General features: G+C 41.8%; 1 protein-coding gene across 1 annotated transcript in view; it reads right to left on the minus strand.

Annotated features, from left to right (window-relative positions):
• The window catches only part of Rars1 (arginyl-tRNA synthetase 1), a 28,435-nt gene that overhangs the window by 5,590 nt on the left and 7,373 nt on the right, over positions 1-15,472 (minus strand). The window contains exons 4-12 of the mRNA XM_057776799.1: positions 14,142-14,250; positions 13,372-13,472; positions 12,902-13,023; positions 11,147-11,267; positions 8,658-8,787; positions 6,372-6,476; positions 2,508-2,686; positions 1,399-1,508; positions 212-317 (exon numbers count right to left, since the gene is read on the minus strand). Coding sequence (XP_057632782.1) covers positions 212-317; positions 1,399-1,508; positions 2,508-2,686; positions 6,372-6,476; positions 8,658-8,787; positions 11,147-11,267; positions 12,902-13,023; positions 13,372-13,472; positions 14,142-14,250 — 1,083 coding nt within the window. The remainder of the gene's footprint in view (positions 1-211; positions 318-1,398; positions 1,509-2,507; positions 2,687-6,371; positions 6,477-8,657; positions 8,788-11,146; positions 11,268-12,901; positions 13,024-13,371; positions 13,473-14,141; positions 14,251-15,472) is intronic.

Below are 15,472 nucleotides of genomic sequence, written 5' to 3' on the forward strand. Positions count from 1 at the left end.
GGGATCTTGATAAGGTCTTGATCACTGTGAGATAGTCTTAATACATAGCATGAAAACATACACACCTATAATCCAGCATTTGGGAGGCAGGAACATCAGGAGTTGGCTACATGAGACCTTATCTCACAAGTCACATGGCTTCTGTACTTTCCTAAAAGCAGAGCCACATGCGACATTACACAAAGGGGGAACCTAAGAACTCCTGTCCTACCTTGTCTCTCTCCTTCTCCTTTAACTTGTCCATGGACCGTTTCAGTCCTTCTTCTAGGAGGTCCACAAGGCGCACAGTTTCACCTGAACGTGTTTTAAACTTCTTCCTAAAAGACATTTAAAGTCCTATAAAAAATTCTGAATTAGACTGTTCAATTAAAAAATCCTTGAAAATGAGGGTTTGAGGGGTCCAGTCTCATACAGCGACCTATGCCAAGGTAACACAGCCATGGTCCAGCGGCTACCAGGGATAAGCACCAAAGAAACAGTTTTCCAGTGTCTCTCAACACATTTTTGTTTTTAAGCTCCTGGAACTCTCTCCTTGCTACACTTTAACAGTGAAATAAAGAATAGTATCCACAGGGCTGGAGTCGCCTCACATTGATGAGCACTGGCTGCTCTTCTGGAGCTCGGTTCCCAGCACTCATGTGGGCAGCACACAACTACCCGTAGCCACAGCTCCAGCCTATTCTGAACTTCACAGGTACCTGACGTAAAAAAAAAGCCTAATAAACTCACTTTCCTAGAATCCAAGACGCTGTTTAAATGTTTTGTCCTTTCAGAAAAATTACTAAATCAAAAAATCCACTGCACTTGCTTCTACACTGGACTAACATAATAAAATCCTACCTGACAGGAAGAAAGCCCACCACATTAAGTTCAAGTTGGTAAATACCGAATATAAACATCCCATTATATTTACCTTTTGTCTCAAAGACAACAGAACAGAGGGAGATGATGGGGAAACAGAAGAAGTGAAAGCATGAACACCATTAGTTTAGAACTGATAAGCTTCATACTTTGTACAAAAATGAAAGGAGTGAATCTTAAATTCAACTGGACTCTCAATGACTCACACTTTCTCAAGATTGTAACCAAAGGTAAATGCACCAAGGGCTTTGAGTACGCTGCCAAGCATGCTGTGGGAACTGGGCACAGTCTAGATGGGGACGTGCGAAGGCCGTCCAGTGCTCTTTCCACAGCACACACATCCTTAGGCTGCATCCTCTGCAAGCGCTAACTCACGGGAGAAGCGGCTTTGCTGAGTTTCCATGACAGCGTAGTAGACTCTCAATTTCTCAGTGCTACTGGGGCGGGGGGGGGATGACGACGACTCAGGAACAGGAAGCCTTTTCTGAAGCTCTGGGGACCGGGGCCATCATTGCCAGCTCCTGCCTGACCACTTACTTGTCTTCTCCTAGCACCACGCCGAATCCAACATGTGCCACTTGAGTTACTTTAGGGTCATACCAGCCAATCATTTGAGCAGCAGCAAAAATTGTCTGGAAATGTACAGCCTACGAAGAGCAGAAGCAGACAGTGCTTGTTAGTGTTCTAATACTAGTTAAAAAAGACACAACTGAGCTGGTCAGTAGTGGCACACGCCTTTAATACCAGCACTCGGGAGGCGGAGGCCAGCCTGATTTACAAGAGCTAGTTTCAGGACAGGATGCTAAGAGATCACATGACAGTCTCGTCAGGCAAACATCATTGTAAAGTTCTTCTACTCTCCAGAAGTGATCACCAAAACAAACAAGCGAGCAAGACTACAACGACATTTTCTACTTCAAAGAGGCCAGGCAGTTGATGCCTGCCTGTGATCTCAATGCCCCAGAGCTGGAGAAGCAGGAGTTAAGGACATAATTCAGCTGTGTAGCCAGTGTTGAGACCAACAAGTCTCATAAAACATGTTTAAAGAGCAATGGAGGGAGTGGGGATACCGCTCAGCGTCCCAGCACTCGCTACCACATACAGAGCACAGGCTCTGATCCTCACCACAGCAAAGACAAAGTGACTAAGGACAAATTCACAAAATGGTTTCTTCCTACTAAATTTTAAGTTTTCATCCAGAAAGGTAGGATTTCAAGTTTGAGGACAAATGGGTTACTTGAGACTTTATCCCACAAGAAAAGTCACATGGCTTTTCCATGAAGTAAAATTTCTATGTGTCTATATGTTAAAATTAATTTTAAATAAAAGCAGAGTCACAATACCACATTAACAAAGGGGAAACCTATGGCTTTTTGTAATAACCAAACCTGTTTGAAAAAACAAAACCAAATGTTGGGCTGCAACACCATCACCCTGTGTAGCCATGGCTGTCCTGAATTTAGAATCTACCTGTCTCTGTCTCCCCAAGCTAGGAATAATCTGTATGTTCAGAAAGAAGCTGCAAAGCAGGCTCCAACCCCGTTCTTTCTCCAGTCATGCACCAGTGTACCGAACTGTACGTTTCTATTAAATTTTTAAAAATCTTTAAGTGTCAAATGCAAGCAGGCCTGGCAAATTCAACTTACTTGTCCATTGTCCACCACATAGATAAGCTTATCTGCTTTCTCTTCAAATAGTCTCTGTTTGATAGCAGCTAGGTCAGATGTATCATAAGTAAAACCACCATCTGACTTCACTATGGTTAACGGTATGGAACACCCAGGCACAAAGACAATTTTTCTGCCATCATCCACTTGCACAAATCCTAGCAAAAAAGAGAAAAAAAACACAAAAATTAAAAAAGCCTTCATCGACGTGGGAATCTCCTCTGTTATGATGTGAATGTTTTATTACCATTGGTTAATAAAGAAGTTTCTTTGGCCTATGGCAGGGCAGAATACAGCAAAGTGGGAAATCCAAGCAGAGATAAAGGAGGAAAGAAGGTGGAGTCAGGGAGATGCCATGTAGCAAGAGGTAAACCACAAGCCTTGTGGTAAAATATAAAATAACAGAAATAGGTTAATTCAAGATGTAAGAGTTGGTTGATAAGAAGCCTGAGCTAATAGGCCAAACAATGTTGCAATTAATATAGTTTCTGTGTGATTATTCGGGTCTGGGTGGCTGGGAATGAAAAAGCAGTCTCCATTTACACATTACCAAAGCTAAAAGAGCCCTCCTGAAACCAGAACCCTAGTTTATTATAGGATCACATAAATATTTGGCCATTTTATGAACATTGTTATTTAAAAAAGTAAGCTTATATTTTTTGCGTGTCAGAAAATGGGGGTGGTACAGTGTGAGTGTGGAGGTCAGAGCTGGGAACTGGTACCCTCCTCCTACTCTGTGGGTCTCAGGGACTAAACTCAGGACACCAGGCTTGGGCAGCAATTCCTCTACCTGCAGAGCTTTCTCACCAGCCCTGAGTATTTTAAAAGGCGATTATAGAGCTGAGGAATGATTACTCTCACATGATCTACTGCTGAGACTGATTTCAGGGTGCAGGGTCAACACGATGTCAAGGCTCTGCACACCTGGTCAAACTCTGCCACCACACCCAGTGGAAGCATCCACTCAGCAGACAAAATATGAACATATGTGCCTTCTTTTCTGGGTGGAATCATAACCTTCCTCTGGATATGTTCAAGCACAGCAAGATTTGGTATCTGGAATAAGGAGCGGGAAGAAAACTGTGGACGTGCTCATAATGAAAAGCAATGTTCTTAGTCCCAAGAAAAGTCATAAATAGGAATGAATTTTCTAACAGCTACATTCGAATTATGTCACTTACAATATTGAGTCCCAAATTTAATGTTTATAGTAGCTACAGTCACTATGCACATCACGTTACCATACTACTTACAGTTTAGGAAACAGACTCATAGGTAGTGGTTAAAACTACAGTCCATGAAGGAAGACTGCCTGTGTGTAAATTTCAGGTTCGTTGCCTTTGGGCCCTGACTTCTCTGTGCTGATCAGGGCTGAGCACAGAACTAGGAGTTATGTATGACAGCATATCTAGGGCTGGAGAGACAGCTTAGTGGTTAAGAGCACTGCCTGCTCTTCCAGAGGGCCTGAGTTCAATTCCCAGCAACCACATGGTGGCTCACAATCATCTGTAATGAGATCTGGCCTTCAGGTCTACACACAGCTGACAGAACACTGTGCACATAACAAATAAATAAATCTTAAAAAAAAAAAAAAAAGTATGTCCAAGACCCTCTGTTCAATCTTTAGTTCCACAATGTAAACAAAACCCCACGAATATTGTTTTATTATCCTCAAACTGTGGTCCCCAGTCTCCACTTCCATATTCAGGCTTCAGGGCTGAAGGATTGAAGGATGGCTCAGTGGTTAAGAACACTTGTTCTTTTGCAGAAGACTGACCTGGGCTCAGTTACTAACGGTGACAGGACAGACAACTCACAACTGACTCTAACCCTAGTTCCGGGGAATCTGATATCCTCTTCTGGCCTCCATGGGTGTGCACATGGTGTGCGCTCTCACTCACAATCATGTGCAGGTAAACACACTCATGATTATAAAATAAAGCTATATACATTTTATTTATCAAGACAGGGTTTTTCTGTGTAGCCCTGGATGTCCTGGAACTCAGAGATCTGCTTGTCTCCCAAGTGCTGGGATTAAAGGTCGGCACCACTATGCCTGGCAAGCCTTTAAAGAAAAGATCATGAACCATGGTAAATTTGAGACCAGACTGCAGTATGCAGTGAAACCCTGTCACAAAACTCCGAAATCATGGGGCAAACCTTTGCACAGAATTCCAGTTAAAAAATGGAGAGGGAATGATATGACCAAAGCCACAGTCATCAACACTGAAACTACAGGGCAAAGTGTGACAGATGTACAGTTGACCCAGAGTGAGTCAGTCACAGTACCTAAACCAAGACAACTAGACATTGCTTGTATTCTTGAAAATCAAAGCAAACCAGACTGAATGAATCCTCTTTAAAAATACAGGCAGATGCTGGGTGGTGGTGAGCATGCCTTTAATCTCAGGCAGAGAGAGGAGGATCTGAGTTCGAGGCCAGTCTGATCTACAGAACGAGTTCCTGGACAGTCAGGACTGTTACACAGAGAAATACTATCTCAAAAAACAATAAAACTCAGATAGAACCAAGTATTGTGGTTCATGCCTGTAATCCCAGCATTTAGGAAGCTGAGGCAAGAGAATCATTAAGTTGAGGCCAGCCTGGTGTACAAAGTGAGATTGTTATGCCAACAGGATGAATTCTATAAGCCCTCTTTCTTTAACAATAGAAGAAATACATCCAAGCATGGTAATGCAATGCCTGTAATCCCAGTACTCTGGAGGCAGAAAGGGGAGGACTGCCACAAATTTGAGGTCAGCATGGCCTATAAAGCAAGTTCCAGACTAGCCAGGGTTACTTACAAAGCAAGAAAAAATAAGTACGCAGGAAAAGGAGGGCTACTATGTATTAACAGACCACAAATAAATGTAATATTCAGACTCTGAGAAAAAAACCCTATGATTAAAAAATTAGAAAGCTCGGCATAGTTCAAACATACATTTGGGAAGCTGAGGCAGTGAAATCTAAGCCAGCTTGTGGATTCAGAGACACCCTGCATTTGAATATCAAATTAAAATAAGTCCCATCAGGACATCTGAATTGCCTACTGAATGGCATTGCTGTGCGGTGGTGGCGCACGCCTTTAATCTCTGCACTTGGGAGGCAGAGACAGGTGGACCTCTGTGAGTTCGAGGCCATCCTGGTCTACAAGAGCTAGTTCCAGGACAGGCTCCAAAGCTACAGAGAAAGCTTGTCTTGAAAAACCAAAAAAAAAAAAAAAAAAAAAAAAAAAACCAACAACAACAAAACAAAACCCCATTCTTGCCCAGGCTGATGCACAGCAGCACAAGCTTGCCTAGCATGCACACGTCTTTGGGTTCCATCAGATTGGGGACGAGAAATTATTACTAAACATAAAGGTTTACACTTGTCATCTCAGCATGGGGAGACAGAGGCAGAACAATTTCTGAGTTCAAGGTCACCTTATTTAATTTGAAGCCTCTATCACAACACACACAGAGAAGAAAATTTAGGGAGATAACGACACCAGAGTTTTAGGAGTAGACACAAAGCACATGTCCTTTCAGAGACAGGGCGGTAGACCGCAATGGTGTAAAAGTGTGTGGGGAGAACAGGGTGTGGTCTAGCTTTACTATTTATAACTGTTGACATTGTGTGATGAGTTTGCCTTCAGTAATCATAAATTTCATTCTATTTTTGTCTGCTTGCAAGTTCCAGTGATAATGAAGGACCCAGGATCGATACGCAGCACCCACAATGGTTAGCAACCACCCATAGCTCCAGTACTAAAAAATCTGGCTGCTCTCATCTGACCTTTGCTTATATACATGCACACAAAACACAAAATAAATCTAAAATGTAAAAGGATGTAATGCCTACCTTTATCTTCAAATTCCTTTACAATATCATTCATCCTATCTTGATAGAAGGATTCTCCTCTCTCTATTAAAGTGATGTCCAGTGCATCATAGATTTTCTGAAACTCTAGAAAATATCAAATATAGTAAATGAATACACATTTAAGCAAAGGGGGGGAAAAACCCACACCATTTAGAAAGCTTTATAACTGAATGTAACACAAACAGAAATTAGTAACACTGCATATGTACAACACAGAAGAGTATATGTGTGCCACCACTGGGGAAGAGAGTATGGTGCCATATATGCAAACACTAGGCCATAGGCACAGCTCAGAGGCTCAGCACGGGCTTAGGCAGCAGGAGACCCTGGTTTGATATGTAGCAGCCCCTCACCCAAAACATCATTAGAAAAACACCCTTTCTAAAAATTTAAGTGAGGGTTACAGGTGCAGCATTTATGGGGCTCTGGTTCAATCTTCAGAACCAAATAAAGTAGTGTGCTTATACATGCCCATGATCCTAGCCCAGGTAAAGGGAGAAAGAGGACCAGAGCAGCCATTTTATGAGAACACTTCTCTAAATAGATATGAACTCAAGTATGGTATTCTGGATTTCCAGCTCGACTAAGGAAATCTAGCAGAGGGAAGTTTCAGGCCAGGAATTCAAGATTATCTTTGACAAACCAAGAAGACCCTATTTCAAAATCAACCTGGACACAGTAGAATACTCTCATAATTCTAGCATTAAGCAGGAGGACGGTGAGCTCAAGGTGAGCTTAGGCTATACAGAAAATACCTACTCAGAAGTAAAAGGAAAAACCAGGCTACATAGTAGCGCATGCCGTTAATCCCAGCACTCAGGAGGCAGGCTGATCTCTGTGAGTTCAAGGCCAACCTGGTAGTGAGTTCCAGGACAGTCAGGGTTATGCAAAGAGAAGATCTCAAAACAAACGTTACCTAGCTGGTGATGAAAACATTTATTCAGCTTTTTGTTTGGTATTCTGACTTTTTCTCATTTATCAACGACACAACATTTCCTAAGTGCAAAACTTTCATACCTTAAAATCTAGGTTACAAAGCAATCATCAATAATCTTTACAAAAGGCCTGATGGCGATATTCATTCATTTACCACTCAAAGTGGTTTTTTAAATTGATTTTACGAAAGCAAACATGGTGACAAATGCCTGCAATCTAAGTACACGAGAGGCAGAGGCACTGTGAATTCAAAGTCAGCTTGGGATTGACTAAGACAAAGACATAGACAGCCTTGTCTCAAAGACTGGCATTTGATTTTGATCTTTGGAACCCATGTGATGGAGAAGCCTTGTTAGCCAATCATCTTTAAGAGGTGGGTCCAAGTTAAGGCGCCCCACCCCGAGATTTCTTTGGGGCACAGCTGAGCTTGGACTTCTCGTTCCTGTTCCATGAGTTTTCCCCTTATAATAAATAAAAATATAATTGTTTTATCCTTTAGCTAGCCTGGTTATTTCCTGAATCAAGCTAGTTTCTACACCCATGTAAAAACCTGGATGTATGGGCTGAGATGGCTTAGCAACTAAGAGTATATACTGCTTTTGTAGGACCTAAGCTCAGTTCCCAACACCCATGTCAGTAGATTCACAATGACCTGTAACCCCAGTTCCCAGGGATCCAACACCTTCCTCTGGTTACTACAGCCACCAACAGTAATGGGCACAAACACATTCATAATTTAAAATAAAATAAATTGTATGCTGGGAATGGCGGCACATACTTTTAATTCCAGCATTCTGGAGGAAGATGGGTCTCTGAGTTTGAGGCCAGCGGGTGTATACAGTAAATTCTTAGATGTGATGGTATGCATCTATAATCCCAGTATCCTACAATGAGATGGATTTGAATTTGTTTTTCAGGGTTTCTCTGGATGTCCTGGAATTCACTTGTAGACCAAATTGGCCTGAAATACAGAGATCTACCTGACTCTGCCTCCCAAGTGCTGGAATTAAAGGCATGTACCACCACCACCACCTGGCTTGCTACAATGAGCTAGGATAATTGAGGACAGGATAGCCTGGAGCATAGCATGAAGCACAGCAGAAACAATACAATAAATCCTGCCCCTATAAGAAATAAGGAAAACAGATTCCCCAAAGTAGTCCTTGTCCTCTGATTATCAGGTAGGCTATGTGTCAAAGCACACACCCAAATTCACACAGTTAATTCAGAGAAGTATATAGGAGGTTTGAAGAAACAGGCAAACAAGCAAAAACACACAAAGACCCCAATTACAAAAACCTAATATCAATCCCGAATAAAAACACTCACCTGCACGGGAGACATCACAGATGAGGTTCCAGGCCTTTATGAAATCTGGGTTTTTACTCTGCAGTGAAACAACACATTGATAGGCTCGCTTCTTAAATTCCTCCTCAGTATCAAACCTCTTCTTAGATTCCTGTTAAGAGATTTGTAAGATCCAATCATGTTGCTCTAGATAAAGAATGTATTCATTTCTGTACATATGCACCGAAAGAAACAGACAATTGAGAATATAAGTGCTCTACATCAAAGACAAGAAGAATACGAGTTCCTAAAAACAAATACGAAAACCGAAATAAACCAGAGTGGCCAGGTGTGGTGGAGCACTTTTAATCCTAGCAGTAAGGGGTTAGAGGCAGGTGGACCTCTATGCAGTAGGTTCCAGAGGTAGGGACACAGTTGTTCCCTAAATACCCTGTTCTCTAAAACAAAACACCCAAGCCAACCAACAGAAAAGCACATCCTGCAAGAGGAGTTTAAGAATTGGCAACAGCTGAACTGGGAAGATAGCTCAGTAGATATAAAGTGTCCACCCTAACCTCGAGAGAATAGTTCCATCTCCAGAATCTAAGTACAGCTGCGCCGTCTTGACAGCCACCTATAATTCTGGCAGGGATTGGTGTGTGTGTGTGGGGGGGGGGGGAGTAGCTAGACTAGACAGAACTCAAGAGATCCCGATCTTACTAAAAAGTGATCAAGAAAGATACCAGATGTTAACTCAAGCCCACACACACTCAAGTGTGCATGACAAACAGCCTAGCTTTAACAATGAAATTATTTTTTTCTTAAATATACAAAACTCAGCTGAGTATGTGGCTCCTGCTTTGTAACCCTAACATTCAGGAGGCAGCCAGAACACCAACTTTACAGGCCAGTCTAGTCTCAAACTGTCTCAAAATCAAACCCACAAAAGCCTTCGATGTTTCATTTTTATTTTGGTAGCACAGCTTTCTCATTTTAGGGTATGCTTCCTAGTGTTTCTCTGCAAATACATCGTTCAAGAACAACTGGGGCTGCTAAGCTGGTTTTAGTTTGTAAAGGCGCTTGCTGCCCAGCCTAAGTACGCGAATTCAATTCCCAGGACCCACATGGTAGGAGAAAACTGACTCTCCCGAGCTGTCTTTTGGCGTCAATGCTCACTCTAGGCATTCAAACAAAACAAAAACAAACTAAGAAACACTGGAAAACTGATTCATTACCAAATCAGTAAATTTTAGTAATGTACTGCAAAATCATTTATATTAGCAAATCTGTTTCACTATATCCAAAAGCAATTTAAGATGATTAGTTATTTTTAAATTTTTACTAGAAAACATCAAAACTCAAGTGTTTGCTTTTTAATCCATTAGTCTAATTCTTGGTTCATTTATCAGAAGAAAAATGATTTTGAAAATACGAGACTGTATGTACAATACTGCTTTATGGGAGTCACTGAAAACTTTCAGTAGATGAATAAAGACTGCAGTGTGCCAATTCAGGACGCTGACCAAAGTCACCACACAATTAAGATAGGGCTGGACTCACCATTACAGCCGAGGTTAATTCTGAACTCTAGATCCTCCTGTTCCCACCTCCCTGGTGCAGAGATCACAGGCATTTGCCCCACACCCAGGCATGTTTGTCTTTTAAAAACTGCTCTGGAAGATGGCACAGTGGATCAAGGTGCTTGGCTGATGAGTCAGAGTTCAAGCCTAGGACCCACAGGGCGAGAACTGATTCTTACAGGGTGTGCCTGGACCTCCACACACTGACAATGATGTACAACCTACCCTAAGATAAAAGCACAATAAAATCAAAATACTTAAAAACACTACCACCACTTGGTTTTAGCCAGGTGTATAGTCAAGCTCCTGAGAGGCTGAGGCAGGAAAGTGCCATGAGGCTAAGGGAGTCAGGTCCCTGGAAGAACAGCTGAGCCATCTCTCTAGCCCATCAAATTTAATATAGATCAATAAACAAAACAAAGACACACAATGGGGTGTAGGGCAGCTATTTCTATGATTACACCCAAAAGTAAATGGATGTTAGTGTGTGTTTCCAAGCACACAAGTTATCTATGAGTGAAAATGAATTCGGGTTTTCAAGTAAGTGAACTTGCGAATCAGCTTTACTTTCACCCAGGCAATGCAGCGTTACCAAGGTAGCCACTGTATGTGGAAAGTATTATTGGTAAGCATTTGTCTTTAAAAATATTTGAAATTATGTATGTGTGTTCCTGTGTGTGGGTTGTGCACCTGAGGGCAGTGCCACTGGAAGCCACAGAAGGCACCAGGTCCCTACAGCTAGAGTCAGAAGCAATTCTGAGCCACCTGTTGTGGGTGCTGGGAACAGATCTCAGGTCTAAACACGGAACCATCTCTCCAGCCCCATCTGTTAAATAACATTTGACCAGGTTCCACCTTATTCTTTTCAGTACACAGTAACTTCCACTATGGTTCTGAACTTCCTTTGGGAAAAGGGTAGCAGACATACAATTATATAACAATCGTGCAAACCTTATAAAAGGCCTGAAGATCCCCAATAGGAGGTGAAACCGTCAGGTAATCTGGAAACTGATCTTGTAGGTGAGCGATGAGCATGCCAAACTGGGTCCCCCAGTCTCCTACATGGTTTATCCTAATACCAACCAGAAAACAAGAAGTTAAAAAACAAAAACAAAAAACCTAGCAATTAAATGAAACGTATACTCCATTAAAAGTCATAACATCTACTTGTCAATCTACCACTCTAGTAAAAGTTGTTTGTGTAGCTGTTTCCTCAATGGGGTTGCTAACTGTCAATATGTGGAACTAGGAACAGCTGAGAATTTAGGATTTACTGATTTCTAACTAATGGGCTATAAACTGCGTATTATGTAGCTAGCTAGAACATTAAAGCCAAGGCTAGTAGTCACTGCCACTTAAGGAGGCAACCAACTCCCATAAGTTGCTTGCTGACCTTTTTAAGTATCATTCCCCCAAAAAAGAAATGTGTAATAAAAGAAAAAAAGGAAGAAAATGTAACTTTCAATCAATTACTGTAGGGGACTTAAAATAAATGGCTCCAAAACGCCAACAGGTAACATCCTTCCATTTCTGCCTTTAGCGACTGCTCAATCATGTTTCCTTACTCACCTGCTTCTTTACTAGCGCCAGAACAATCTTTGGGATCACATGGTTCTAGTTAGAACAAATCCCAGTTTCATACCATGGCTTACAGCGCCCAACACATAGACTTCTGGACCACCAGGTGAGTTCTTATGTATGAGGCACTCAAGAAGTATCTGGGAAGGCTGGAGAGATGGCTCAGCAGTTAAGAGCACCCACTGCTCTTGCAGAGGACCTGATTTGGTTCCCAGCATGGCAGTTCACAGCTGCCTTTTTCTATAGTGCCAGGTAAATACAATGCCCTCTTCTGGCCTCTATGGGTTCTGCATGCACATGGTATACAAACTAATGCAGGGACATAGACATAAATTTTTTTAAAAATAATTTATTCTTATTTTATATGTATTTGTGTTCTGCCTGTGTATATCTGTATGAGAGTATCAGATCTTGGAGTTGCAGACAGTGGTGAGCTGCCATGTGTGTGCTAGGAATTGAACCCAGGTCCTCTGGAAGAACAGTCAGTGCTCTTAATCATTGAGCCATCTCTCCAGGCTCACATAAATTTTAAATAAATAAATAATAAAACCAGTGGAATGAATGCATATACTCTTGGTTCCATAGGAAGTCTACAAAAAGGATGTAAAAAGTTTAGATACGTGATAGGGACCAGGATATTTATAAGATTAAGATGTGTTTCTATTTATGTATATGATATCGAGTCTGTATATATGTAGGCAAGCCCCCTGAAAGCCAGAAAAAACATTGGATCCCTGGCGCAAGAGTTATAGGCAATTGTGAGCCACATGATGTGGACATTAGGAACTGAGCTTGGGTTCTCAGAAAGAGGAATGTCTCTCAGAAAGAGCTGTCTCCCCTGCTTAAAAGATTACTTGGTGGGCTGGAGAGATGGCTCAGAGGTTAAGATCACTGACTGTTCTTCCGAAGGTCCTGAGTTCAATTCCCAACAACCACATGGTGGCTCACAACCATCAGCAATGAGATCTGATACCCTCTTTGGCTTGCAGTTGTACATGCAGACAGAATACTGTATACATAATAAATAATAAAGAAAACATTAAAAAAAAAGATTACTTGGCAAACGAGTACAAAACAGAACTGAGCTTTTAAGGCTGGGTGTTAAAGATACTTAGCAAGAGAACACACCTTAGCACATCATATCCAGCAAATTCAAAGAGTCGGCTTGTACTTTCGCCTATGATAGTCGACCTGAGGTGGCCAACGTGCATCTCTTTAGCTATGTTAGGAGACGAAAAGTCAATGACAACCTGAAACAGAAACAATATTTTAAAAGGGGGCACAAGTATTTTATCATGCTACCATCTAAAATTAAGTCTTAAATATTATTCTAGATTCTAATTCATTCAATTATCTGTGGCTCTAACTGCATATTAACTGATAAAGAATCCAATTAATTTATACAAATTACTATTCAACAATACTATATTCAGCAATAGTTGCATTAAGTTCCAGTTATAAATCTTAAATGCCTATGGAATGAGACTAAAAAATTATAAAACACCAGAAACCTACTTCCCAATTACACTCATGATCTCAATATAAAGTGACGGCATTCTCCAAGCAAGTCTAAGATACTGAAGGATTAGCACACATACCTTTTTTCTCTCTCTAAGAACAGGCAGTTGAACTCCATTTATTAGGAGACTAGTCAACTGTTCTGACACAAAATCCTTCCTCAAGTGGACATTAATGAAACCTAAAAGAGTAGTAAAAAATGATCAGTCTTCCATTTTGGACGACTGTGTACTCTGAAGGGTTTTCTCCATTTCACTTATGCTGGCTCCAGAAAGAGCTGTGGCAAAACTCTTAGGAGTCTAACAGCAGTCAAGACAATCACCCAAGCCCTGAAAACACCTGTCTCGGCATCTACTTCCAACCATCACTCCCTTGTCCCCTCCAAACTGCTGCGTATTACTCCAGCCCATCCACGTTCACAAATGGTTGGCTCATCTGAGCAAACAGAAAAGGCCCTTCTGCCGCAGGCTAAGCCGTTCCCTAGCCCTTTGCTGAGGAAAACTTGACTCAGTGGAAGGCAAAGTAACCCGACCAAGACAGTTACCAAAATGGTAGCTCTTAATTTATAATCCAGGTTATTTTAACCAGCTGGCTCACAACATATTAAACGCCTGGGATGGCCTCCTGAGTAGATGTGATCACAGGCATGTGCTACCATGCCTGGCAACTTTTTTTTTTTTTTTAATTTTGGTGGCCACACTAAGATAAAGCTCAAAGATCTTGTTATACATGTTAGGAAAGCACTTTACTACTGACTTACATCCCCAGACCCAGCGTTCAAACTTTAACCCTTTTCAAATCTCAAAAAGCACTCATCAATACAGTAATTAAGAAAGCTAGCATATCATACCAGGACCCGCAATTTCAACTTTGTCAATATAGTCATTGTTCGGCAGGTGTTTGGTAATGTTTTCTGCAATTTCTCTAGGGTTTACTTTCTGCTCCTTTGCTTTGAGCATCTACAACACAATGTGAGACAATTCATTAGCACCAGGGAGCAAGTTCCTAGGGAATGTGCTGACCAAGCAAGAGCTACATTTGTAAAACACTCAGGAAGCAAAGCCCAGCCACCTGTGAATGGATAAACCAGAGCATCACCAGTGCCCAGAGGAACCAACATGCCCAAACCATACGTCTGAACTAAAGCCAGCTCCCTGCCTCCCACCTTTTAAAGACACAACAAAGTCTAGAGTCACAAAGCCTGAGCCAACAAATCTACACCCCTTTCCTCCCTTTCTTTCTTTCTTTCCTTCCTTCCTTCTTTCCTTTTGTTTTTCGAGACAGGGTTTTTCTGTAGTTTTGGAGCCTGTCCTGGAACCAGCTCTTTGTAGAGCAGACTGGCCTCAAACTCAGAGAGATCTGTCTGCCTCTGCCTCCCAAGTGCTGGCATTAAAAGCATGCACCATCATTTACACTCTTAATTCCAAGTCATGAAACTGTCCACTATTGGTGTGGGAGGTCCTTCTGTCTATGTGTTACTTGCATTGGTTAATGAATAAAAAAACTGCCTTGGCCTGATTGGGCAGAACTTAGGAAGGCAGGGAAAACTGGACTGAATGCTGGGAGGAAGAAGGCGGAGTGAGGGGACGCTATGGATCCACCACCAGAGATAGACATGCTGGACCTTTGCTGGTAGGCCACAACCTTATGGTGATAAACAGATTAATGGAGATGGGTTAAATTAATATGTAAGAGTTAGCCAATAAGAAGTTAGAACTAATGTGCCAAGCAGTGATACAGTTTCTGTGTGATTATTTTGGTTCTGGGCAGCCGGGACAAACAAGTAGCTCCTTCTCTTGCAACACACTATTCAAAAGCAGCACTCTTGGGCTGGGAATGTGGCTGAGTGGCTGTGACTCTCTGGGTTGGAAGCCCAGCATCTAAAAGAAAAGCTAGTAAAATGCTCACAGGAGTAGTAGAGAAAAGTCTGCACAAGAGCAAACCCTTTCCAATCAACACAGAAAGTGAAGGAAACAGACACAGGTCATGTGTAGTCAGATAATGTAGCTACTGCAAATAAAGAACTCCTCAGCTTAAAAATGAATGTGGCCATTCGGAGCAGCACACGCCAGAAATCCCAGTACCTGAGGACTGAGGCAAGAGATCTGGCAAAGTAACCGTGTCTCAAGAAACCAAAACAGAAAAGGAAGCCAGGTGGTGGTGGTGCACACCTTTATTCCC

This window comes from Chionomys nivalis, chromosome 7 (genome assembly GCF_950005125.1).
Source record: "Chionomys nivalis chromosome 7, mChiNiv1.1, whole genome shotgun sequence".
In the NCBI taxonomy this organism is placed as follows: Eukaryota; Metazoa; Chordata; class Mammalia; order Rodentia; family Cricetidae; genus Chionomys; species Chionomys nivalis.